Source organism: Chrysemys picta, chromosome 3, assembly GCF_011386835.1.
Source record: "Chrysemys picta bellii isolate R12L10 chromosome 3, ASM1138683v2, whole genome shotgun sequence".
Lineage (NCBI taxonomy): Eukaryota > Metazoa > Chordata > Testudines > Emydidae > Chrysemys > Chrysemys picta.
Genome location: NC_088793.1, coordinates 73185955 through 73213384, shown reverse-complemented (window position 1 = coordinate 73213384; position 27430 = coordinate 73185955). Strand labels below are relative to the sequence as shown.

The 27430-nt window shown below is 39.6% G+C and overlaps 1 protein-coding gene across 9 annotated transcripts in view; it reads left to right on the top strand.

The window, feature by feature from the left end:
- EPHA7 (EPH receptor A7) overlaps nucleotides 1–27430 on the top strand; it is a 175901-nt gene that overhangs the window by 53684 nt on the left and 94787 nt on the right. For 8 of the 9 annotated variants that reach the window (XR_010599541.1, XM_065588208.1, XM_005301153.4 and 5 more), the window contains 2 exons: nucleotides 13885–14040; nucleotides 14928–15263. The exons of the other annotated variant lie outside the window; for it this stretch is intronic. Coding sequence is in view for 7 of the 8 variants with exons in the window: in XM_065588208.1 (XP_065444280.1) it covers nucleotides 13885–14040; nucleotides 14928–15263 (492 nt within the window). In the remaining variant the exon portion in view is untranslated. The remainder of the gene's footprint in view (nucleotides 1–13884; nucleotides 14041–14927; nucleotides 15264–27430) is intronic. 9 annotated transcript variants of the gene reach the window in all.

The window sequence follows — 27430 nt, the reverse complement described above, 5'->3', positions numbered from 1 at the left end:
ACATCCTCCCTTAGCCCTCCCACCCCTTCACCTCCCTTGACAGAAGAATTTGAAAGAAGCTCCACAAAGAGAATGTCATGGATTTTCCCTCAACCAACCGCACACTCCCTCTCACAGGTTTTTCTGCTGGAGGCAGGGGTAATGCAGATTGTCTTTGAATATTTGGATACTATGATCTGATGAGAGGAATATGGAAGGCCCAGCCACAGACTTCAGTTGTTCACAGCGGAGTGAAGGAGACGATAGTGTTTTGGGTGCTCTCCCTGGCTGACTTCATTTTGAAAGGCTACTTCGGACAGTATGGCTCTTCTAAAGCCAATCAGACAAGAATAAACCTTCCACCTGTTCACTGTGTTCTCTAACATCATTCTCATGCACCCAGTTGCCAAAGGTGTTGGTCTTTACAGAATATCAAGTATCAGGGGGTAGCCGTGTTAGTCTGTATCTACAAAAACAACAAGGAGTCTGGTGGCACCTTAAAGACTAACAGATTTATTTGGGCATAAGCTTTCGTGAGTAAAAACCTCACTTCTTCGGATGCATAGAGTGAAAGTCTAGAATATGTGACTCTAGCCCTGGGAAACAGGGGAAATAGTTGACAGCAGCATAATGCCTAAACTAGTGATAGCCGCCAAAGCAGAAGTTCCCTTTGAATTGGGAGCAGCCTCTAAGGCAGGGGTGGCCAACCTGAGCCCAAGAAAGAGCCAGAATTTACCAATGTGCATTGCCAAAGAGCCACAGTAACATGTCAGCAGCCTCCCCGTCAGCTCCCCTCTGCCTCCAGTGTCTCCCACGTGCTAGCAGCACCGCCGATTACCACCTAACCCTCCATCCCTGCGCCTCCCACCCGCTGCGATCAGCTGTTTTATGATGTGCAGGAGGCTCGGGGTGGGGAGAGGAGGAGCCAGGTCATGGCAGAGTCAGGGGAACGGGCGGGGGCCTTGGGGGAAGGAGTGAAGTAGGGCCGGGGCCTGGGGCAGAGCCAGGGGTTGAACAGTGAGCACCCTGTAGCACATTGGAAAGTTGGCGCCTGTAGCTTCAACCCCGGAGTCTATGCAAGAAGCTGCATATTAACCTCTGAAGAGCCACATGTGGCTCCGGAGCTACAGGTTGGCCACCCCTGATCTAAGGCTATGTAACAAGAAGCATCAGCAGAGCCTGTTTGCTTTTGAATTGAACATATAGTGTTAGGAAAACAATTGCTACCCAGAATTTACCACATGGTAACCTATCGTTTCAGCTCTTGCTATGTATTTCTACCTGAACTTTCTTCCTTAAATAGAAATATTTTAAAGACATCCTGGGTGAAATTCTATGTCATATGTTATGCAGGTCAGACTAGAGGATCAAAGTGGTCCTTTCTGGCCATGAAATCTATGGATCTTTTGTAGTTCATTATAAAGCCTTCAGATAAATACAACAGTTGCCAGCTTTGACTGCTTTTTTTCATTTTTTCAGAAAATTGAATCGTATTATTACTTACTATATATTATTTATTGAGCTCTGGCAGTAATCTCGATGCTATGTAGGACATAAAAGAAGACAGTCCTTTGCCTAAGCTGCTTGCTATCTAAGGCCCTGATCATGCTTTGCTCATGGACAGACTCCTGTGTGTGGACAGACACTTGTGTCTGCAAAGACCCCCACTGATTTTGGTGGAGTTGGAGTTTAATTGCAGTGGAGTTTGAAAAAGGAGAGCACAAAATGTAGCTGGTTTGTGGATTGTTCTCATTGGGAAGCTTCAAGCAACTTTGTTCATCCAAGCTACAATCAAAGTAATAGCTGATGAAAATAATCTATTTTATTGATTTCCTCACTGGTAATTTTATTGCCTTTTTGTTTGCTTTTGGAGCTATTTCTTGCTACACACTGAAACAAATCTGTGACCTTTTTTCAGCATAAACCTTTCATGAGTCTATTTAGAAAATGTCGCTGTATTTGTATTGAAAGTTTGAGTTTGTGTAGCTAGTTTTATTTCATTATAACAATGTCTAGTGACTAAAAACCAGCATAGCTAAATGATCTGTCAGCGTTTGTGTTATATAATCATAAAACTTCACTGTGAGAGCATAATAATCTAGGGGCTGATTGTTCCCCTGAGGTCCTCCTCTGATGATGGCTATCATCCTTTGCTCATGAAGGAACCATACATGCTGCTCTGAATCCCTTTGAAGAGCCTTCAGCAAGGAGAAGGATGGGCCAGTAGCTGAAATGGGAGGGCCACGATAGAGCTGGGAGGGGAGAGTCTTAATGCATCATTCCCTCTAGTTCATTCAGACTTCTCCATGGATGAGCCCTCTGAGCAAATGTGGAGGCACACAGTCTCCAAATGAATGACTCGGATTCTGGTAGCGGGAATCCACTTTCTTCTTTGGTGGGGCTGGGGATGTAGTTCTGTAGCCTGATGTTGGGTTGGGGGATGCATTTCCCACACTACCTGCATAGAGCTTGTATCCCAGGTGTTATGAATTTTACCCATAGGATAAAGGGTTGTTATTAGAACATGTTAGCTAGCATAGCTAATGGATTCTAAAATTCTAGCATACAAGAAGTTGTATTTAGCAGCTCACACTAAAGTAAAATGTGGCTCATCTGTATTAGAGTTTTAGAAACTGTTAGTTACAATGTGCTAGCTAACATGTTCTATTAAAAAAACTGTTTATCCTAGTCCACACAAACCCAAAGTGAGTGTTTTGTATACAGGCTACCTGGAAAGATTATTTTTTTGTTTGATTGTTTTCTTACCCTTTTTTCCCCTCTGGAATATCAGGAATGTTGTCTTGTTTTCCCTATTTTTGTTGGTGTACTTCTTTCATGACTCGGAAACATATTATGGGAGTTTTCTCAGCTGTTATTAGAGCTAACCAAGAACAAGTACAATTATTTACAACAGTCTTGATGAAAAATTTGTCCTCTTTTTAAGAAAATTTTGACCAAATTTTCTTGTTGAAATGTTAACATTCATTAAAATTTCTAATTGTGTCAAAAATAATTTTGAAAAGAATCTAAAATCAGAATATTTTTATCAGCTCAACCTTTTGAAAGACTAGGTATGTTAAATAATTAACAATAGTCATTTTTATACCAGGGTTTTTACTTAACTAAGTGAAAAAAACAACAACACATTTTCCATCTCAATTAATCATGTTTTCCTTCCATACTTGTAATGTCATAATACCATTAATTCCCCAGTTTAACATAGAATCGTCAGTTGACTCCAGCAGGGAAAAATAAATTTCTGTGAGGAACTGGAAAAACGCTGAACTTTAGGCACTTTTTTATGGGTATGATTCTGCAAGGTGCTTGAGTTCTGTGGCCCGATCAAGCAAAGCACTTAGTGTGTGATGAACGACAAGCATTAGAGCAAGCATCTTGAAGGTTTGATCCTTATGTTTTCATAAAAAAACAAAAATGGAAAGAACTAATCTATTTTCCTCTTTTCCCATCCTCTCTTTTGCAGAGTTTCAGCCTTTTTCATTTTCCGTTTTTTGTGAGTTTCACCCGTTACATTTTCAAAGCTGTTCGTGGTGATTTAGCTGTGCCATTCCCATGAAGGTTAATGTGAGGTCACATGTCTAAATATTTACATACTTTGAAAATGTAGGGGGTAAGCGTTAGGTACTATGCAACAGTAAAATTTGTCCAAGCACTTAATTTTGTTCAAGACTGCACTAGTGTCACTTTAATTGCCATTTAAATGCATTCTTTATTACAGCGTTTTCATTCATAGTATTTAGGCTCTAAGTAGTTCTGTTGTTGCAGTGCAGTGAAACTGTGTATTCTCTGACTTTCCCACTCAAGAAAAGAAGCTTTATCTTCTGTGATTGTTTAAGTATGAGCCAGCAAAACATTTGAGAGTATTGCTCTATAACTATTGGATTTCTTTGCTCCTAGAGAAGTTAAATAAATGATCTGGCATCTTGCTATACTGTTTGAATCTTAAATGTATCAGAAGGAATCTCTTATATTTAAGAGGATCTGTAGGAAGTAGGAATTTTCATTTAATCTTAAAAAAAACCCTCTATAGTATTATTTAAATGTTCAAAAATTTGTGCAAACAGCATTATGTGAACATCTCAGGGAAGACATTAGGAAGGCTTTGGACAACAAGGGTTTATTAGGTTTGGGAGGTGAATATCAAGTCAGAGAGATTCTTGACAGGCAACAGCAAACGTTCTGCTAGTGATGGTATGCAGTCACAGGACAGCCCTATTTAGATATGTCATTCACACTATTGCTGATGCACCATTAAAAGTCTTGTGTTTACTCTGGCTAAACCATACAACATAATTCTTTGATTGAAACATACATAATCTTTAGACACTATTGCAGTTAAAAAAACATTTGCAAGATGAAATAAACATCTTTTTCAGCTAGACATTTATCATTGTATAGCAGTTAGATAAATGAAATACTACAGTCTGGGATCCTTATAAAACACTATATATTAGGTGCCATAGAAGGCATAACAGATGCCATCTCTGACTATAAAAGTAATTTACACTGTCTAACTTAGTCATGACTGGAACACGCACATGAATTACTGGTAAAGGGGATCTGGGATTATAAAGTCTCCCTTTGCTGCTGGATTTTTTCCCAGCCCCCTTTTGCACTGAACTGTGCATTTGAGAGTTATTATAGGATGATCTGCTTCCACTTACCTAAACTTTGCAAATAGACTGACTCTAAAACTACCGGTGCTTAATGTTATGATCTATTGAGTCAAGTCTATGTTGTGAAAGAGTGAAACTTTTTCTTTTAAAAACTTCTGTTTATAACTATATTTACTGCCCATGTGATTACAAATCTTATATGTCCTGTGCCAAATTGTCATGTGTTTGCAGCAGGATAATACAGAAGGGGTCTCACAAATCTTAATGTAATCATTACACCATGTTGTTTTCATCCTCCCAGTCTGCTGTTCATTTTCATTGTGAAAAATCATTATAGATCAGTGACAGGAGGTCTGGATTTGAGGCTGACAGTTGTAATTACTCCCACTGAGGCACTGTCAATAGGATTAAAATAAAGATTCTGGACCTGTCCATCCTAGGTGAGGTCAGCAACACTAGCAGTGTGAGTACTCTTTCTGCAAGCTGTGCTTTCAGTTCTGAATTATAGAACCATGGATATTAATATGATACAAATATTTGAAAGCTCCAGTGTAGAAAGGCCAGCCTTTTTCTGCATTAACTAAAGTGTCCATCTGTAATAAATAATCTAGCAATATCCATCCCAGTCCTGAGTATATATGTATGTTAATTTTAAAATGTATTAGAACCCCAGAGAGTTACAATTACAGAACAATCCATTTTATGTTTTATAATTAATAAGCTCCTTGCAGCTGCATAACTTCAGCCAAGAAACATCTGCACAAACTCCTAGCATATACGTAATTTCTACAAGAAGAGTTTAACTGAATTACCCTTAATGTCTACTGGCGTAGAAAGTGGTCTTGTGATTTGGTTTGCGTTATCTGGAGAACGGATGTTTATGTTCAGTATGTCCACATAAAAACAAAACAAAAATTCTAGCCACTGCCTAGGGAAAAATAATAATAACTGAACAGAGAAAAACTAAAAGGTAAATGGGAATCCCTTTTGATCAAATCAATTTTTATTCAAAATGCACGGGAGGAGAGGATTAAGGGTGAAAAACCTGGGCCCATTGAAGTCAATAGGAGTCTTGCCATTGACTTCAGTGGGGCCAGGATTTCTCCCCACATTCATAAGTAAATTGCTTGCAGTTTAACCCTCATCTCACCAAGGTCTGCTTTTTTGTCACCATTGGATTATTAACTACTTAGAGTAGAGGCTACTGTTTTATTATCACTACTTTAATCTGCACTATGTATAAAACTATGCTATTTGTACCATTATAATTTGCATATGATGGCAGGGTCAATTAAACATGACATATCAAGAATTAATGAATGAGCTCTATTGTTCTGATAACATAGTGTATATTTATTCGTTTTCTTACACTGATTATTCCAATATTATATATTGGTGACAAACAGTAATTAAAGTTCCAATCACCACATGCAACATATTAAGTTTTGTTATTTTTCATGCAGACTGAGAAGTTATGATAAAAAAATCATGTTCAGTCAAGCATCCACCATGCCAAAAATGATAGAAAGAGTGGTTGCATGCCCTTTGATTCTCTAATCTAACTGCTCTCCCTAATTTCTCCACATTTCTTCATAACAATAATTCTCCTGAATGAATGTATCATTAACGTCAGTCCTCTTTGCCATCTTTCCTCCTATTATCTGAACAAGATGTATTGCTCATCTATCTTTCTTTCCCATATTCTCCCAATTTAAATTCAAACCCAGCTATAAAAAACACCTCTAGCTTTTCACAGCTTTTACACTGAAAAGTTTTTAAAGTTGCATCAAGAAATGTATATTACTTAAGTTAACACCTTTCTTTGTCCTCTTTGTCTCCCACAAATGGGACTCCAAAATGCCATATACTGCTTTCCACATCTGCTCTGGGGCTGGAGCACCCATGGGAAAAAATTAGAGGGTGCGGAGATCCACCGGCGCCAAGTTCCCCCCATGCCTCTCACGCACCGGTGACCCTGCGCTTACCAACTCCTCCTCCTCCCTCCAGCACTTCTGGAGCGCTGAGAACAGCTGAGTCACAGCGTTCAAACTCTGGGAGTGAGGGGGAAGAGCAGGGATGGGGCGCACTTGGGGGAGGAGGCAGGGAAGAGGCGGGGTGGGTGTGGAGCAGTGGCAGGAAGAGGCGGGGCGGGGACTTGGGGGAAGGGGTGGAGTGGGGACGGGCCCTAGAGCGGAGGGGGTGGGGTCGAGAACCCCCCCCGGCAAGATGAGGAGTTGGCGCCTAAGCATGATTTGTAGTTAGCCGGATGTCCGCTTATCATGGGTGGGCCCAAGTTTCCCGTGGTCAGGCAAAGTCCCACCAGTCCTGTCTCTGAGTGTTCTGTGCTGTATTTACCTCAAATTTACCCATAAATATGTCTTCTAAGAGACCAGCAAGCAGTGGCAATGTTGGTAATGCTGCTAAATGTAAGCACAATATCAATACAGCAAAAGGTGGAATTGTTGCAGAAATTGGAAAAGGGCACATTGGTGCGTGCTTTGTGTGAGTTTAACAATGTAGGGTCATCTACAGTATATGATTTGAAGAATCAAAGAATCAAATCCTTAAGTTTTTTGCCAAAAGTGACAGTAAAAAAAAGTATGAGTATTCATAAGACATTGAAAGAGGGGAAAAGCAGCGATTTTGATAGTGCGCTTATACATTGGTTCAAGCTTCGTAGGAACGAAGGTGTTAGAATTTCAGGTGAGATGGTGATGGCACAAGCAAAAATATTCCACAAAGAACTTAACCTGCAGCATGAGTGTGACTATTCGCAAGAATGGCTTCAGAAATTTCAACAGGCATGGCATTAGTCTACATTGCGTGTGCAGTGAAAAAAGAAGTGCAGATATGGAAGCTGCCGCTAAGTATGTTGATAAATTTGCACAATTAGTTGCAAATGAGAAGTTATCCCCAGAGCAGGTATACCATGCCGATGAAACTGCTCTCTATTGGTGTTGTATGCCTACAAAAATGTTGGCTAGTGATGCAGAGGAGCCACCATCTGATATGAAGGAGTCAAAGGACAGGGTAACTGTCCTTGGTTGTAGTAAAGCATCAGGAACTCACAAATGTGAGCTCATGCTTACTGGGAAAAGTGTGAACCCAAGGGCATTCAAAGGGGTGAAAATATTCCCAGTGATCTACTATGCCAACAAAAAGGAATGGATAACAACTAATCTATGTCTCGAGTGGTTTGAGAAATATTTTGTACCGGAGGCAAGAGCCCGTTTCACCTCAGTAGGTCTGGATCCGAAGTGCAAAATTGTACTAATTCTCGACAATTGCTCTGCCCACCCTAAAGCAGAGCTGCTTGTCAAAAATAACATGGTGGGACTGTATTTACCCCCAAACTGTATCTCAGATTCAGCCTTGTGATCAAGGTATCTTATGATCCCTGAAGTTTATGTACAGGTCCGAGTTTATGCACCAATTGCTATTATCGCTTAAGGATGGGAAGAGTTTGACAACATTTAGGAAAGAATTTAACCTCAAGGATATGATTTGGACACTAGCTAGAGCCTGGAAAAGAGTAACTCCATCTACTCTGAAGAATGGATGGCACAAATTGTTGCCAGCCCTAAAGTTTGAGGACAGTTCTGATGTCAATGCCGAGTCCATGTTCACTGGATTTGAAGTGTCTGAAAACCAAAAAATTATTAGTGAGTTAATGGAGTATGCCAGTGGTATGTCCCACCCTGTAATACTTGAACTGGCCAAGATTTTGGGAGAGGAAAATTTACTAGACTGGATGGAAGTCGACACAGATGCAGTCGACACAATTGCTAATCAAATGATGGATGAAGAAATTGTGCAAATGGTACAGCAGGGAAAAAACAAAGATAACGAAGAAGCCAGTGATGGTGATGAAGATGATGACGAATATGTCACAGAAAAAATTTCTATTGATAAATGCATTCAGTTGGTAACAAATTTAATAGAAGGACTGGAGCAAAGACGTTTCATTTCTGAGCAAGCGATCATGTCTCTCTACATGATACGAGAAAAACTCATTAAAGAAAAAACAAAATACATGAGACAAGCCCAGCTGGAAGATTGGTTAAAGGTAGACAAGAGGAATGTGGAGCAGCACTCTACAGTCAGAAGTCCTGTTGCCTCCACTTCATCTACTCCGGATATACCTACAGCAGAGACCGCAGATGTAACTTGAGTTAGCAGTTATTGTCACATCACTTTGGAAGGAATCATTTTAGATGAGTAAATTATAGATTTGCCTGTATTATCTATTTATTTTTCATATTATTTTATGTTTTTATGCTTTATCTACTTATTTCCTTGTGCGAATACAGTAAAATTGGGTAACAACACTAACACTTTGTTATGAAGTGAGCCATAAGCCTTGGCTAGACGGCCTTGCAAGCGTTGTTCAGTTTATTCACCTCGGTGGCGAGATAAAAATAATAAGAGACCCATAGGCACGGGAAGTAGGGGTGCCGGGGGTGCTGCAGCACCTCCAGGCTTTGTACTCAGTGGGGCCCCCCGCCAGGGGGCCCCGCTGCCGCCTGGGGTCCCAGCTGCCGGTCCCCCCGCCTGGGAGCTCCAATGCCAGCCCCACGGTCCCAGCCGCCGGTCCCTCTGCTGTTGCCCATGGTCCCAGCCGCCGGCTGCGGGGGATCTGCTGCTGCCCAGAGTCCTGGCCACTGGGCTCCGCTCCTGGCCCTGGCCCGGGCCTCCACAGCTTCCCCCAGCTGTGGTCCCAGCCCGGGGCAATGAGGTACTCGGAGAGGGATAAGGCTGAGACCACAGCTGGGGGCGGCTGCGGAGTCCTGCGGCTGATAGCTGGGATCCCGGGCAGTAGCAGAGGGGCTGGCGGCTGGGACCTGGGGCCAGCAGCCGGGACCCTGGTTGGCAGCAGAGCGGCCGGTGGTTGGGATCCCGGACGAGGGGCTGGAGGCTGGGACCTGGGCCGGCATCGGAACTCCCAGTCGGGGGGCTGGTGGCCAGGACCCCAGGTGGCAGCGGGGACCACAGGCAGGGGGCCACGCTGGGTGCAAAGCCTGGGGGTGCTGCAGCACCCGCCGCATCCCTACTTCCTACTCCTATGGAGACCCACTGGCACTCTGCATTGACCTCCTGTGGTTTGGAAAATTCTCTGGTTCGGCACTGGTCAGGTCTCGAGGGTGCCGGACTAGAGAGCTTCAACCCTTCAATTCCCAGTACAGCCATATGTGTACTAGGAAATACCCAGAGTTACTGCAATATGGTACATTGGACAGGGCCTCTGGAGACATCAGTTCTGTTCCCAGCTCTGATGTACTGTTTGACCTTGGGCAATTTGCATTCATTCTGTGTGCCTTTGTTTCCCCCCTTTCAGGCTTTTTTCTATTATTTCTCTTCAGGACACAGGTTGTCTTTTCCTACATATTTGTACAGTGCCTAGCACAATGGGGCTCTGAGCTTATGTGGGGCCTCTAGGTGCTAATGTGGCATGAACAATAATTTCTTTGTTTTGCTCATCATGCACCACGTGCCACATTTAAATGTGACTCCTGTTATATTTTCAAACACAGCAAATTGTCTTTTTCTCATTTAGGACCATCACTTATGCGAAATCTGAAATTTTAAAACAAAGCTACTTGCTACCTAGGCAAAGTATCAAAATATTGAGAGATATAGGATCAAAAGCAAACTGGGAGTTAAATTGAAATCACCACCTCAGCCTTAGCTACAGAGTAGTTGTTACAAAAGGATAATACTATACATACAGGTCTACGGATAGTATTAGTATGGGGACATTGCAGTCTGTATATACTATGTGTGCTGCCCAGCCCCAAAACACCAACATACCCCCATACTCTGTATGTTACCCCCAATGACCAATAACTTACGCTTCAAATTTTCTGTATCGTTTATTTCTTTTAAATATTCTCTAATAAAATTTAAATCTCTTTCTTTGGCAAATGGTTATTTACAATTAATGAGAGACACAGTTTGGGTGAGGCAATATCTCTTATTGGACCAACTTTTGCTGCTGAAAAAGATAAATTTTCCAGCTCTACAGACCTTTCAAATACCATCTAGAGATGTTAGTTATTTTTTCTCCATTAGATCAAAATATATATTTTAATGATTTATAATTTAAAAAAATTAAATTTTGACAATTCAGGGAAATTGAGCCAAGGGGAAAAACAATCAATAGAAAATGTCCTGTCTTAGTTTAAAAGAACAGAAACCATCTCAGATTTAAAAATAAAATTAAATTTAGAAAGGAAAAAATAGCAATAAGCTAATTTGTTTCTTTAATTCCACCAGAAAAAGAGGAGCTTTGCCCTTTTTAATATAATGTACGTTACCTTGAATATATCCCTTTTTAAATTTCTTAAAACCTTTTTGTGTGTGATATTGGTAACAATTTGCTATTAGACTTCGTGGTAGAATCAGTTGAAAGCACCTTTTTAAGGCTGTTAAGGAATGCATTACAGGAATAATGTTGCTCTATATTTATGGGGTGCTTAAGTTGAAGGAATAGTAATTAAATGCTATCACATGGGCCTCTTATTAGAACTAAAGATGATGGAGATAGTAGTATGATACAATGAGTGTCTGATCCTGCTGCCTCTGGTATGCACTGCACAAGAATAAAGAGCATTCACTTAGACTAGTAGCAGACATTCAAATCCTTTGAACTATAATAAGAAATGCACACTTACTTTAAATAACAAGTGACTGAGCATATACATGTCTAGATGAAGCCATCAGGAAAAAAGTGTAAAGAGGTTTTCTGTTTGTTTTGTTGTTTTGTCTGAAATCTCTATTTTCTTTTGGCATCTTTGCTTTGTAATGTTCCCTGCTGAGAGGGACAGACTGGATTCACAGTAGGCATCTGTCCCTTTCAAGTTGCTCTTTGCTCTGCAGAGGGCTGCATGCTGGAAGATGCAGTGTGTTTGTCCAGTGCTTTCCTCATCTTCTGAGGAACTTGACTAGCTAAGACAAAACAGGAAACTTATTATTTGGTCAGGTGGCTGGATGTTAATTGAGTGTGCTGGAATAATAGACGTAAGTTTAATTCATTAATATTTATTTATAGTTCATGTTTACAAAACAGTTTAGCATCAGTGCTCTTCACTCTTGTCCTGGAAATCTTGGAATAATTTTGAAAGAGGATGAAAAAGACTAATTCTGCATTAAATCTGAACTCCTAGCATTATCTGAAAACTCAATGTGTCAAGTTTATCCAAATGTTTGTTCCAAAACGCTCTGATGAATGCATACTAAGGCATTCTTGTTAGATGTTTGTTTTTTAGTGGTGCTATATTTGGCATGTTACCCTGCAGGGATACAATCAATAAAAGAGAACATATATTTTCCAAACATAGGGCTAAATCTCTTCTGAGGTAAATTAATGCAACTTCATTGAAGTGAAGCAGATAATTTGGCTTAGAACCCCTACTTTTTAAACAGAACAAACTCCAAAATGTCATTATGATTATTGTCTTTTCGACCTGCTTTTTCTTTAGAAAATTGAAAAAATCAGAGGTAAATCTTCAGAGATTTTTTCATTTGTTTCATCTGTAATGAACTAAATCAAGAGTGGATTTTATCAGTCCAAGTGAGGAAAATTTGACCTGTATAATTTATATCAGAGTTGCATAGTGCTCATGTACATTAAGAGGAATAATATGGCTACTACACTACAATGCACCTGATCTAAAGCCCACTGAAGTTCATCTGACTCTTTTTTCATTGAGTCTAATGGGTTTTGAATGAGGCCCAGTGTTTTTAGATTGTGCCCATCACTGTGGTATCTGATCTCCAAAACCACATGCAAATATTTAAAATATCAGTACCTACGAGACAGCCTCACCAATCAAATGTGAATGTTACCAGAGCAAATGCTTTTTCTGTGGATTTATAAGGACTATTTAACTAGCGTTTCCCAGTGAAGATTTTAACACCTGATATTAACCTTCACCCACAATAAATTTTTCACACACATAAGCAGTGGCTTAGAGGTTAAATTGTCTGTGCTGTGGTTGCCTGATTTATTGGAGAACAGAACTTGAATGAAGCAGTGCAATTGAAAGAGCCTGAGTTTCATTAGAAGCTTCTAGAGGAATTCTGTACTCTTGCGTGTTTTCTGTTGACAATGGTTGCTATATTAGCAAGTGTGCCCCTATAACCTTCTTCACTTAAGGTGAAATGGGGTCATAATCTGTTTACCATTGGTGGCATTTCCCTTTGTTCAGTACGATGCAGCCATCCTCCATTTGGAACATTCCATCAGTTTTGGGAACAAGGAGGATTACTTAGAAAATAATCTGTTTAATAACCTGTGCAGGTTGATTTTCAACCCAGTAGTTAACTGAAGTAAAGGTTAAAAATATATCCATTAATCACATTCAGGTAAGTTTTTAAATGTTTTTGCTCTATAAACAAGAAAACGCATTGTGATTTGTTTAATAGAAAATAAATGCTGGTGATTGAAAATGTGTTTAAAAATCACAGTTTAATAGCTGGTACAATAAGCAAGCAAGCAAACAAATATTGCAACTTCACAGTGGGCTAGGTTGTCCATAGCCCTTTAGTGGGTGCACAGGGGTGGGAGTGGGGATCCAGTGAGCCATTCCCCACTCCTTATACCCCTGGCACAATTGTCCAGGACAGTCACAGACTGCACATGAGGGGGAATGCTCCTTCCTAGTGCTTCCTGAGTTACTCGCCTGATAGAGTGGAAGCGGAGTGAAGGGAAAGCCAGAAGGACCAGGCTCCATTTCTTACTGGCCTTAGGTGCTGGTTGGGCACCCTGGTGAAAGCAGACTGCTTAATCCAGAATGAGGGGGGATTTGATAGCTGCTTTCAATTACCTGAAAGAGGGTTCCAAAGAGGATGGATCTAAATTGTTCTCAGTGGTACCAGATGACAGAACAAGAAGTAATGGTCTCAAGTTGCAGTGGGGGAGGTTTAGGTTGGATATTAGGAAAAACTTTTTCATTAGGAGGGTGGTGAAGCACAATGGAGTGGTTGTGGTGGAATCTCCTTCCTTAGAGGTTTTTAAGATCAGGCTTGACAAAGCCCTGGCTGGGATGATTTAGTTGGGGATTGGTCCTGCTTTGAGCAGGGGGTTGGACTAGATGACCTCCTGAGGTCCCTTCCAACCTTGATATTCTATGATTCTGTGATCCAAAAGAATGGGGTAGCATGCACACTTTCTCTGTGTACTCTAGGAACTCTCCATATAACTGAGATGGAGATGAAAGCAGGGCAGATGCACATGCAAGTGTATATCTGAGTTTTTCTTCTTCTCCCTTAGCATGTGGCCGAGGATTCTACAAATCATCTTCGCAAGATCTACAGTGCTCTCGCTGTCCTACTCACAGTTTCTCTGACAAGGAAGGATCTTCCCGGTGTGATTGTGATGATAGCTATTATAGAGCGCCTTCTGATCCACCATATGTTGCGTGCACAAGTGAGTCAGTCATGAATTTAATAGTGAAGGACGTTGCTTAACCAACTGGGTATAGCCATTTGTAGTTTGTTCTCACTAGTACTTACTATTGGCCTTCAGTATGTTTGCAAAGTAATAAATGAAACTGATAAATGAAATTGAACTGCATTGGGAAAATGTACACTGAATATAGAATCAACATAAATATAATTTCATGTTTGCCCGATGTAACCTTGGGAAAGAGAAGTTACTGGGTAAATACATAACTAGACATAATAGAAAGAATGCAAGCATAGTATTCCTACAGTCTTAAAATTGTCACAGACTGTATGCCTAATATGATACTACACAAAAATGAATTGAATGCAAAATGAAAAGTAACCTGTGTGGATTTGGACTTTGATTGAAATGTAATGGGATCTAGCTTACCATTCCATCTGCAAATAGACTAACCTACACAGATTGGTGGTTCAAGTAATGAAAGTCTCCAAAATCCAAAGCTGTACCCAAATACTGCTGTAAATCAATCAGAGCTGATTAAGGAATGCCTAAATGCATTCTGTGCTGTTTGCTTAAAAGGGGAAAAAATCCCCATACTAAAAATGTTGTAAGAGTAAACTTTTGAGGTGTGTTAACTGATCCTTTTAATTGCACAGAAGAAAAATGGCTAAAGTCAGTTGCAGTAAATACACAGACAATTGTTATCCTGATTCCTTAATGGAAAATAAATAAAGCTTCTTGCCAAGTGAGGTCAAGGAGGCTTTTATGTAGTTTGTAGTAAATGTAATGAAATGTTTATGTGAAGAAAAATGCTTCGTCTAGTTTGAGCCTCAGTAATTAAAACACTAGGTAAATGTCCCTTACTGATTTCATGTATTTACATTGTCCTTTTTGTGTGTGTTACAAAGGACCTCCATCTGCACCACAGAACCTCATCTTCAATATCAACCAGACTACCGTGAGTTTGGAATGGAGTCCTCCTGCCGACAATGGGGGAAGAAATGATGTGACCTACCGAATTTTGTGCAAAAGGTGCAGCTGGGAGCAGGGTGAATGTGTTCCCTGTGGGAGTAACATTGGATATATGCCCCAGCAAACTGGATTAGTAGATAACTACGTCACTGTCCTGGACCTGCTGGCTCATGCTAATTACACTTTTGAAGTGGAAGCTGTAAATGGGGTATCTGACTTGAGCCGTTCGCAGAGGCTCTTTGCAGCTGTCAGTATTACCACTGGTCAAGCAGGTAAGTTTTCATGACTCACTGTGAGAGCAAGAGAGACTGTGAACCTGGAAAGTGCAGGTGCAGTTTTTCAGGTTTATGTTTGATGGATTCTATCTCATGAATCTTTTCATTTTGCCACCTAATTAGCATATGTTTATACTATATCATGATAACCTGCTACCTTTTCTTGGCATGATAATTGCTTTTGGCAAATAGCATTTTACAGAATGTATTTATCTTCATCCTTTTATATAGGTTCTCTTGGGTCTGTACAAAAATTCTCTCTTCTACTTACTACAGTATTGGTGCTACAAGGAGCTGAAGAAAAAATACAGTGTGAAGGTTCTTCTGCATAGGCTCCCTTTCTGAGTATTTTAAACCTCTATTATCTTCCTGGGTGCCTGGAAGATGACTTGGGTATCTGACACTGTTTTCATCATTCATGTCTTCCCTCAGGATTACACTTCCAATTTATTTAATTTGTCCAGATATTTGATGATGAAATTCAGTGAGAATGTGACAATTATTCTTTGTCCCTTATATTTATCATAATCTGACAGGTGAAATGTCAGGGAAAATAAAATCAAACTAGCATATCGCCCATAGGGGGAAAATGTATCCATTTTCTATATGTGGAATAAAAAAAAACCCAGAAAATCTCGTATCAGGATAGTGAAATGGTAAATTGCTTGTTGATAAAAAATCGTCTTATGACTCTACTGTATTTTGCTTTGTGGCATGATCTTGGGACAGTGTAATAACCCTGCTAGGAAACTAACCATCTGAGGTTTAAGCAGAAATCTTAACCCGTGCAGTAATTATATTTGCTGGGTTTCTGAAGGAATTTTAAGTTGCAAATAGGAAATGAATGTGTACAGACTGGTTTAAGAAATAATGCTAAGTAACGTTTTAAAGTATTTCTCATAATTTATGTGTCTTTTTAGCACTTTTTATTGATCATCATAATCTGATTTTTTTAAATGCAGATATTTATTCTTTTCTATGGAAGCATTCACTATACCAGTGCATTTAATCATAGTCTACCCACTTTGGTCTCCATAGTGAATTGAAGAGCTGTGTGGGGGTCTGTGGAGATAACTAAGAAAAACAGCCTTGAAAATGTAAAATTGTTACTATCTTTTCAATGAAAAGGGGCTAAACATTTATCTAATTCTGAGATTGTCTGTGACATTTCTAGGTTCTGTGGATCACAGTCCTCAAATGTAGGCTTTGTCAGGGTAGTTCAAGTATCTCCACATTGATCTGCCAATATACCTCAGTTCTTGCCTATAGGAAATCTGTTTCCATGTTCATTCAGCCTTTGGTCTTTCTGTTGGGATTATGAATGTAGACTAATAACTGTCAAAAAGTTACCCCATTTTGGCATCCTACTTTGCTGCCTTTAAATCGCTTGGTTATGGTTTTTGAAGCTGCCACCAATTTAATTAAATGGCTGTCTCATTTCAAGCAAACAGATGGACGGTGTTCAGGACAGCATATACGTCTATTCTGAACTATCCTATGGTGAAGAGAATTAGAGTCCTCTGGTATTTAGTTGGCGAAATTGACTTCCATTATATGTACCTTAGTGATCCAGTAGCACACCAAATATGTATGAGGAAGTGTGGTCCAGTGGCTGAATTCATAGCTAAGGAGGTGGGAAAAGACCTATTAGGTCATCTGTTCTACCTGTCTGCCAATATAGGATTCCTAGTACATTTTCTAGTATTTTCATAGTCATGGATTTATAGATTTTAAGGCCAGAGGGGACCATTATGATGATCTAGTCTGATATCCTGTGTAACACAGGCTATAGAATTACTCCAAGTGATTCCTGCATCGAGCCCATAACTTCTACAATAAATGCTGTAGCTCATCCAGAAAGACATCCAGTCTTAATTTTAAAGCGTGTAAGTGGCGGAAAATCCACCATGTTTCTAGGTAAATGTTGTAAGAGTGCAGGAGTCGAGAGACCTGGATTCTGTTTTTAGCATGCTTGCTCTCTATGGCTTGTTGTGTGATCTTGAGCAGGTCACTTAAGCCAACATTTTCAAGTGTCCACTAATTTTGAAATTATGGCACAAAGCCTGATTTCAGTTGAGGTTCTGGATGCTCATCACTTCTGAAAATCAGGAGCTAGATATCTCTGGTTTGGCAATCAAATAGTGACACATCATGGGTCCGGTTTTGAAAGTTTGTCTTCAAACTCTGCGCTGCAGTTGCCCCATCTGTAAAATGGAAACAGTATATGCCCATCTTTTAAAAAGCACTTTGAGATCTTCTGATGAAAAGTGCTAAATAAATGTAAAGTATTTTTTCTGTCTCAACTACAGAAATCCTTTTAAAGAAAAGACTAGCTTCCTTTTTATATTTTTCAAGAACAATTATAGTCACACAAAAGGAATGTTCTCATTTACATTATTTTGTAGCAAAAGGTTTTGCTGCATAATGCTGATTTCTTTGGTTAAGTGTGTGTGGGGGAAATATTTTATATGGAACAGATTGATGACTATAATTGAAAATGGAGAGACTGGTTACACAAAGGACAGTGTAATGCATCTGTGCTCCTATTTTATTTTTACCATGGAGAGAAGAAAAATGTTAGATTTATTTATAGCCAAGTAAACTAGAATTCATGCAGCTCTCATTTGTGACTGGGACTCTTCTATACTACTTCCAAAAAATGATTCTTTTTGTATGCCTGTATTGGTTTTTGTTTGTGTAAATGTGTGTATGACTAAACCCTTTGCACGCTCTATTGTGTTGTCACGTTAGGTGGCTATATGTAATAACTGGGCATACCACATGCATGGAATCTTGCAGTGAGATTTGCCCTTTTTGTGTTTTGTTTCAATGAATGGATCCCTGGGGCTATCTTCCCAAAATTCAAATAACTGTGTAATGATAACTTGAAATCATTTATAAAGGAATGAGGTTACAGAATACTTTCTGCTCATTAATCTGCTTTTATTCTCCCACGTATAACGGGACCCTAAGGGGACAAAGAGATCATGTCAGGGAAGGGGATGCCAAGTTGAGTAACACAAGGGGGCTAGATGTTTAAGATCAAATTATTTGTTTTTGTGAAATAAATATGGTTGGAGGAGGTAGGTAAGTGGATAAACTGCATTCCAGCATCACAATGCTCACAATATGTATGTGTGATGCACAGCTATTGGATCTTGTGTTTAAAAACTGTGTGGTGTTATAGGCTGTATCCAGAGCCATGCAGCCTATTTTACAAAAACACAAAAGAACAAAGTCAGAAGTGGATACAAAAAGTATGTGAACCCAAAGGTGTGACCTAGCAATTTCCAAAGAACATGAATCTAAATTGAGGTTTACTGGTATGAAATGTGCAAAATAAACTCTGATCCTGCAAGCTGATCTATGCAGACCGCAGTGGCCACCAGTCTTCTAGGAGTCGGACCTATTCCTGTGTAAGCCCCAGACACAGTGGGTGAGTGCATTGGCAAGGGAGGCAAAGGAGTGGCGCACTACCCACCTTGTGGGGGCCTGTAAGAAAGTTGTTCATGGAGGCCTGTAAGAAAGTTGTTCACCTATGTTTTTGCTAGGGGTCACACAAGGCTATTTAAGACTCCATTAAATCCTCAAAATGGGGCTTAAATGTATTGGTATGAACTATGTATTAGTAATTTGCTTATAGCCCTCAATTTCTTTTGTAAAATACATGAATAATTTTTTTTGTATGTAAATGTATGCCAGTTAACTAGAATTGATACTGATAGTGAATATTGGACCAAAATTTAATCACCTGATTCCTGCAGACAATCCCACTGAACCCCATACAATCCTGTTTTCATTATGAAATGCTGTTTGGATCCAAGAGCAGACTTGCATGCAACAGCGTGGTGCCACTGAGAGCTTTGTGAGTGCACTTGGGAATGCATTTGTTCAGATGTAAGTTACAGTAGGGTTGGTGAACTTCTTTGTCTTGCACCATCCTCTTAGTCCCTTTATGACTTCCTGGACCACAGTTGGTCTTGCGTTAGTGAGAAATTCACCTTTTCGCACCCGTGGAATAACTTCTTTCTGATTGATCACAACCCCTCCCCCCCGCCTTCCAGATTTCCTACTCTCCCCACCTACCACCCACGAGACTACAAGGAGTTAGACTCCTTTTGTGATAAGTTGGTATTTATCAGGTGTGCAACTTAGATTACTTTAGCACTTAGGCCCCAATATTTACATCACTGATAATTCTATCCCATATAATTGGAGTTGTTATTTAAGGGAGTTATATATTTAAGCAGTCATCACATTTTTTACCAATATGTATTATTACCAGTGTTTTTAAAACTACCTTATTCTGTATTCTTTCTTACCCAATAAACACTGATGGATCACTCTGTATTTTCAGGAATGCCAGGAATGACCTGCTGAGTGCTTGCTCTGTCTCAACAAGTGAAAGTCACCCAGTAGTTTTGTTCCAAACCCATTCCACATTGCCAGCCCAAAACATTTAAAAATCCACAAGTTAAACCCCCTCCCCTAAAAAAGATTAACTTGAAACTCATGAGATTTTTAAAAATAACAAACTCAGGCTCTTTTTATTTGCTTTTTAATTTTTGTGCTTTCAGGATTGATGTTTTCAAGCTTTTCTCTGCAATCATTAGGGCTAGAACTTCCCTCCCTCCCTCCTCCCCCCCCCCTTTAAATGAAAGCTGAGATTCTGATGTTATTATATGATTCCAAGAGCTGGGGCTTTAAGAAAAACAAAAAATATCATGACTCACAATACAATCATGAGAGTTGCCTATTTGATATAAGATAACAAGAAATGAACAAATGGATAAAACAATTAAACTGGGTCTAAAATATCCCTATTGTAAGGTTGTGTGACATGAACTGTTTCTCTAGCATTCTTAGGTACTTCTGCAGTCGCTCTCATTATGGGTATCTAAGCCTCTGCATTCTCCTTCACCACCTACTCCAGCTCCCCGTCCTCTTCTCTCCTTGCTTCTCCTGACACTTTCCAGGATTGTTGCCTACACCTTTTCCCCTCTCTTTCCACCATCCATCCTGTCCCGTCCCCTTCAACCTTTCTTCTGCTCACTTTGGAATGCCTGCTCCAGGTCTAACTATCTCGCCACTATCCACATCCTTTTTTTGTCCTCCTCCTCATTCTCACTGAAGTCTGACTCTCCTCCTTCAAGAATGAGCTGTCTCACAGCAGAGGCAGTGAGCAAGAAAAGGTGCACTAGAAGAGCTATTGGTTTCTTCCTCTCCCACTCCAGTCTGCTCTGTAACTCCTTTTCTGCCTTCCTCCCAGACAATGTTTGCTTGGTTATGTACTGCAAATGGCTTCATGTATTTAGTTCTTAACACTTACATTCATCCCTCAATTTCCCATCCACACCTCCTGTGATTTCAGCTCTCACCCGGATGTCCTGTCTGACATTTCAGCTTCCAACTTGTTGGACCTTACTTCTTCATGTATCTTTTAAGCCTGTATTAGTTCTCCCACAATTAAAATGGCCACTCCCTGGACTTTTTCTTCATGCCGTGCTACTCCCTTTCTACATCCCAGTTCCTCTTCTCTGACCACACTCTGATCTCTCTCACTATTGTGCAGTAATCGCCAACCACTTAGCCTTCCATGCTTTAATCCATCAACATCCCTAAATTCTCTGTCACCTTTTATCCACTCTTTCCCTCCCTCTGCACTGTGGATTGCTTGGTCAGCTTTGTTCTGTCTTCCACTGTTGATTCCTTTGTACCTCTCTCTCACCACAAACTCCAGCCCTAGCCCGCACTTCACATCCCCTTCCTCAGCTCTGTTTATGTGCCTCTGAACACCTCTGGAGGAAATACAGGAACTATTCAGACTTTCTCCCCTATACATTTATTTTTTCCCCCTTTTTAACACTATTTCTCCTCTCTCATTGTACTCAGAGGTTTCAGTCCCCACCACATCTAATGTCTTTCAACATCTTCCTCAAGCCTTTGTCCTCTGCAGCACTGTAAGCCCAGATTTTCCTAACTTCTAGAGGTGCTCACATTTTTCCAAATTTTAAGTTTTTTGACAAAATGTTTTGTCAAAAAAATTTCAACTAAAGAACAGCTAAATATTTTTTTCAAACAAATTTCCAGCTGCAGAACTGGTGGAAATTTTTCAATAATCAATTTTTTTTGACTTGTTTCAAAAATTTAACAAACACAAATTGTGTGGGTTTCTTTGAATTTAACTGGATCATCAACCTGATCTACTAACTATTTTAAGGAGAAAACTGACAAAACCCAGCATGTCCTTTCTCCACCCCTTCCCATTCCTCCTTTCCGAGATATTAAGCTTTGGAATGGAACCAATTCACACACACATTAGTGTGCAGCTGTGTTCCCGAATCCCTCACATGCTTAAAGTTCAGGATGTACATAAGTGTTTGCAGGATCGGGTACATTATCACTAAAAATATGAACTTTTTTTTAATAAAGCCCCAGATTGTGTTCAGGGTAACATTCATAAATCAGTTCTGTTGAAGCAGTAGAGATCAGAAGGGTCCACGTACTGATGGTTATATTTTGGGCTACCATTGTGTTTGGTTTTTGTAGTGAGAGTTAGAAAACCACTGCTACTTCTGTTTATTAAAATAATGTCCAAGGTGTATCTTAATGTCTTTTGTTTATTTTGCATTTTCTTCAACCTTGCATAGACCCGTCTAAGCCAAAGGATGGGCAGGATAGTTCTTTATGAACTTTGTTCAGTCTGTGGCTTCACTTGAGTACAAGTAATACTGTAAAAAAATTATTGGCCCATTGAAGTTATTTTTCTCACAATTGCTATTATGCCTTTTCTGTACATTTTTAAAATTTTAAGAAATAGATCAGGTTATTTCCACTGAAATAAATACAGATTCATCTAAATCTTTTTGTCAGATTAATATTACAGGTATTTGACAAGCGGTTGTAGCTGGTTTTATGCCTGAATGAAGCTTATGGAGAAAGACAATAAGAATTCCTCTGTCTGAAATAGAGACCACCAGATCTGAGGGAGGAGTTTATTCATTGACTGATTATGTCAGTCAATGTAGCATTTTAGTGGAAGATTCACAAGTTTAAAGAGGTACTTAAAAATTCTAGCTAGGGCATTATTATAGAATCAGCCCTAAATATTATATTAAGAGTTTTAAACCATCTGAAGCATAGTAATCAACCCACTGAGATTTCAGTCACAGTAAACTAGAATCATCAAAATATGCAATTTCAGGCTGTTTTGATAGGTTAATAATCAAAAAAGTCTGAAAGAGCAAAGATTATGTTCTTGAAAACTTGCTGCAGAACATGGGATTTAAATTTGTTTTACTATTTAGGTAGATATTCCTAACTAAGAGGTAGGAAAGAAACACACGGGGCAGATGCTAGTTATGCTAAGGTCTGGTCCTGCACCATTGAATGAAGTTCTGTCATTTGCTTCAGTGAGAGATGGGTCTGAGCTTTAATGCACTGGCTAGATACTATAATGTTGGGTAAGATATAAGGAATAGAATAGAATAGAATAGAAAGCTCTCACTTTATATCACATTTTACTTCTTATTGCTAACTACAGCCGTTTAAAGTTTTCTAAATACTTTTTTAAAGTATTTTTTGTCAAAATTAGATATTTTGATGAAATATTGGCTTTTTTTTTTGCAATTTTTTTGTTCAAAAATGTTTCCCACATTTTGACCAGCAGTACACCTGACAGTTTTCAAGAGCAGGGTGCCACAGTCATTTAAAAGAATACAACAAGTATTTGTGGCACAGCATATATGAAATTTATATTATTAAAATTAATAATAATATTGGGCTACTCTAACCAATTTATGGGAAGTAGGAGATTGGCTTATACATTTGCAGCTGAATTCTATGTTGCCAGCTACACAATCAAAAAGCAATGTGAAATAGAGATAATCAAGCCTGGCAGTGTGACTGTGAAATGTTCAGTCTCGTGCACTGAAGCCACTTTTCACTTACTTTGTGCCTTCATTCCTCCTCCCTCCCCAAATTTGTTAACTAATGTCATAAAATGGTGTATAGGACACACAAAAGCAGCAGGTGCCAAAGAACATTGGCTTGCTGATGGACTGCGCAATGCTAATACTAAGCAGTGATTTCATGCTGAAAAATGGCTTTGTCCTCAACCTTGACTTACGTGACTTTAACTGTTGGGCAGTCAGATTTCCCATGTCTCAAACTTTTTTGCTTTGTCTTTTTACTACGTTGTCTTCTCTTAGTGTGGGTGGAAGATGACTCTGTATGGAGAAATTATGGGATGGGTGAATTGGCTGGCCAAGAGAGGGTAAGTAGGCTATCTGAAGATATGTTTTTATGGGCTTGTCTACACTTACCAGGGGATCGACAAGAGGGGATCGATGCATCAGCAGTCAATTTAGTGGGTCTAGAGAAGACCCGCTAAATCGACTGCAGATCACTCTCCCATCAACTCCTGTACTCCATCTGAATGAAAAGCACAAGGGGAGTCGATGGGAGAGTGTCTCCTGTCGACATAGCATAGTGTGGACCCCATGGTAAGTAGATCTAACTTGTCAACTTCGGCTACATTATTCATGTAGTTGAAGTTGTGTAACTTAGATCATTCCCCCCCCCCCGTAGTGTAGACAAGGCCAATGAGTCTTTGTAAGGGAGGTAAGTCTTGGCACATCTTCAGTGAATCCCCTTAGCTCCCTTTGAGAAATTTCCAAAGTGGGAACAAAAGTGGAACATGAAATCAAACTTCTTGGCTGAATAAAGCCAGCTCTGTTGTGGACAAAGAGAGCGTTAATCATCACCCACCATGGAGTGTCACACACATCAATTATTATTTACTGTTTATATTAATCATAGACCAGGACTTCATTGTGCCAGGTGCTGTACAAACACAGAACAAAAAGATGGTCCCTTCCCCAAACAGCTGACAATCTAAGTATAAGATGAGACAAATAGCTGGAAATGGGGGAGTACAAAGAAACAATGAAACAATATTGGTCAGCCTGATAAACAATGGTCTCTCCACACCAGCAGCCTATTGTCAATTTTTTTGTAAGTCTTGTGGAAAAAGGAGTGTTTTCAGGAGGGATCTGAAGAAGGATAATGGATTAGTTTTTTGGATATTCTTCCCAAATGTGAGCCTGGGAGAAAGCATGAAGGTGCTTGTTTGAAAAATTAACAAGTGGGTGATGGAAGCAGCTGGAATGTACCACTAAGTTCTGCTTGGATGATGCTGTAGACCCAATTTTAGAATAATTTTGGGTGGTTCCATCTAGTTAATGTATGATCTACCTACTGATTTAGGAAGTAGCTATCTTATTTTCAGCCTTCTTATCATGCACAAAGTGGCCAGCTGTGGAAATGAGCTTATTTAAGTGTCTGGCAATTTTCTGCGCTCCTTGGACAGGACCAAAATGTGTCTAGCTTTGCATATATATAGACCATTTGGTTATATAAGAGAGGACATGCCTGAGTTGATATTAGTGCTGCTGTTTGGAGTCTGTGCATTGTTGATTGTTGCAGATACTTATTAAATTACAGATACTCAGCTACTGCTGTTGTTGGGCCTTATATCAGTTCCTCCATTTCAATGTAGAGGCACTATTCCATGCCTACTTCAGCACCACAGTCGGTCTTTTTTTTTTTTCCTCTCAGCCTCAGAGACTTATGGATCTGATGGATTTTTGTGTATGTGTGGTCTCCTAACTGTTTATGGGGCAAATCAGATTATCCCTTTCAGTCAGGTGGTTGGTAAATTCACCAACATCTCACATTAACTCTGAGTTCTGTAGAAGTCTATCTCACCACAATGAAATGTGCAAAACCAAGGCAGACTCATCAAATATAGAATCAGTGACCACATCCCAATGGTGAAAACTGGTAGATACAAAGCACAGTCTAAACCCAGAGAGGAGAGATTGTGCAGCCAATGTGATTATGCTAAGTAGGCACAATCTTGCATTTGGGTCAGTGAAAAACTGCCCCTCCCAAAACAGAACACCAAGAAGTTTTCTGCATCTCTGCAGAGCAAAGGCCAACACACCCACAAACACACCGTTTTGTGAAGTGCAGCTTTTACTATCTCCTTTGTAAGAAGGTAGCAGCTCCATAGGCTAATGTTTCTGGGAGTGAAGTCATGACCCCACCTCCTTTTCTGCCTGCCTCCTTTAAGATGTAATGAGCCACTGGGGATGCAGGGATGGAGCAGTCCAAGTAGGTGCCTAAGGCCATAGAATAAGTCAGGGGCTCAAATGATGACACTTGCTTGGAATGTTTTACACATGTGTGCACCTGCATCATTATGTAAATAAATTATACATCAGTGATCATGAGCTGCATAGAAGAACTTATTCTGAAAATGTTGAAGTTCAATATTATGCGTCATATTAGTTAAAGCATTGTAGTGGTTATATTTAGAACTAATTATTGAGGAAAAATAGTGGAGAAAATAGAGGGCTGGGAGACAAGTGATTTGGGTTGTATTCTGGGCTCTGCCACAGACTTCCTGTGTGGCCTGAGTATATAGATTAGGTCCTTTGCCTCGGTTTCCTCATCTGTAAAGTGGGAATAATAATACTTAGCCTATCCTTAGTTGTAAGGATTCACTTCTCAGGATTTTCAAGGTATTTTGAAATTTGCCAGTGGAAAAAACTATGGGAGTTTAAAGTATTATCAATATAATATAATATATAGATATTTTGGTTTACTGTGTTTGAATTATACTAAACTCAAAATACTATGTTAACATGAATTCAAAGATCTGACTGAAATACTGGCAAATTTAGAATTAAGAGTTTTGAGAGCAGTCCTTGATTATAATTGTGGTTAAAGATGATGTGAAAAGTTTTTTGACACAGAATTTCCTGAGTTTTGTAGGCTTACATCACATCCTTGGTATTATAGGGTGTTTTTTTGTTTGTTTGTTTTGTTTTGTAGTTTGTATTTTTTAAGTAGTAAAGGCTCACAGTCACTCTTAGATAAGCAAATGAACACTACTGCTGAAAAACACTATTGCAAATGTATAAGCGCTCTTGTATCTGAAAGCCTAATTGAGCTCCTATGTAGTGAATTAAAATTTCTTTAAATGTAACATCTCTACATAATGAACAATGTGATGATAGAGGCAGTGTACTGTAATGGTCTCTATGGAGGTCTGTAAATAAAGAAAAGAAGATGGTTCACATAGGGATAAGGAGTTTTTACATTAAGCTTAAATGAGAGAGTATCTGTGTGCTGGCATACCTTCTGAGACCTTTTCTGCTCAGCTTATGCAGAACATCTTGTCGAGTTCTGGGAGGACACTATGTCTACAAGTTCTAGGAGGGATAGATTCCTCACATTGGTGCCTATTTAATAGCTGGATGCCCGCTGTGGTGAATTTGTCACAGCTGGCATGGTTTGTAGGGCAAATGTGCAATGAGGCAATGGATTGAGAATGCTTTGGGTGGAGTGCTTTCTTAAAATGATATTCAGAAAACTCTCTAGTGAGGATGTTCAATCCCATCCTCTAGTTCTTAAAGAGCAGATCCAAGTTTGTTTATATAGCACTTAGTTCAATGAAGTCTAGTCCTGATTAGCCCTACCATATTATAAATTATTCATAATAGTAATAACAATAATAATGCTGCTGCTTAAGGTTAAACTCTTCTTGCTTAAGTGGCAGCAGAGGTGCAGCTTCATGGGAAAAAAAGGTTTTGGCAAGGGGTCCAGAAGTAAAAATGCATGAGTCCCTGTTGAGAGAGAGAGTGAATGTTTTTTGGAAGGCAGAGGGGCTATATCTTCATTTCTTCCTCCTCTGCTTTCATGAGCGCTTAGTGATGGGCATTATAGAAAAAAAAAAACATGAGGATATATTAAGATTAGATAAATCTGCTGCTTTTGGATCCAAAAAGCCAGTGTTCAAGACCTAGCATGGACAGTTTTCTCCCAGTGCTTTTCTCCAAGCCATCAGACTCAATACACATTCTTTATTGGATAGTGCAGTGATAATGGTGGTTCTTTTATTGATTGAACTATTTTTGTATACATTTGCATTTCTATTATAAATTCTCACTGGTAAAGTCAAAATATATCATTGGATCTAGTTCTAGGGCAAAATCTGTGGGCAATCTGAGAAAGCCATGGTGGGAAGCTGCAAATAGAGAACAATAAAACTGTTATCCTCTATTCAGTATTTAATTTTAAGATAGTAGATGCTGATT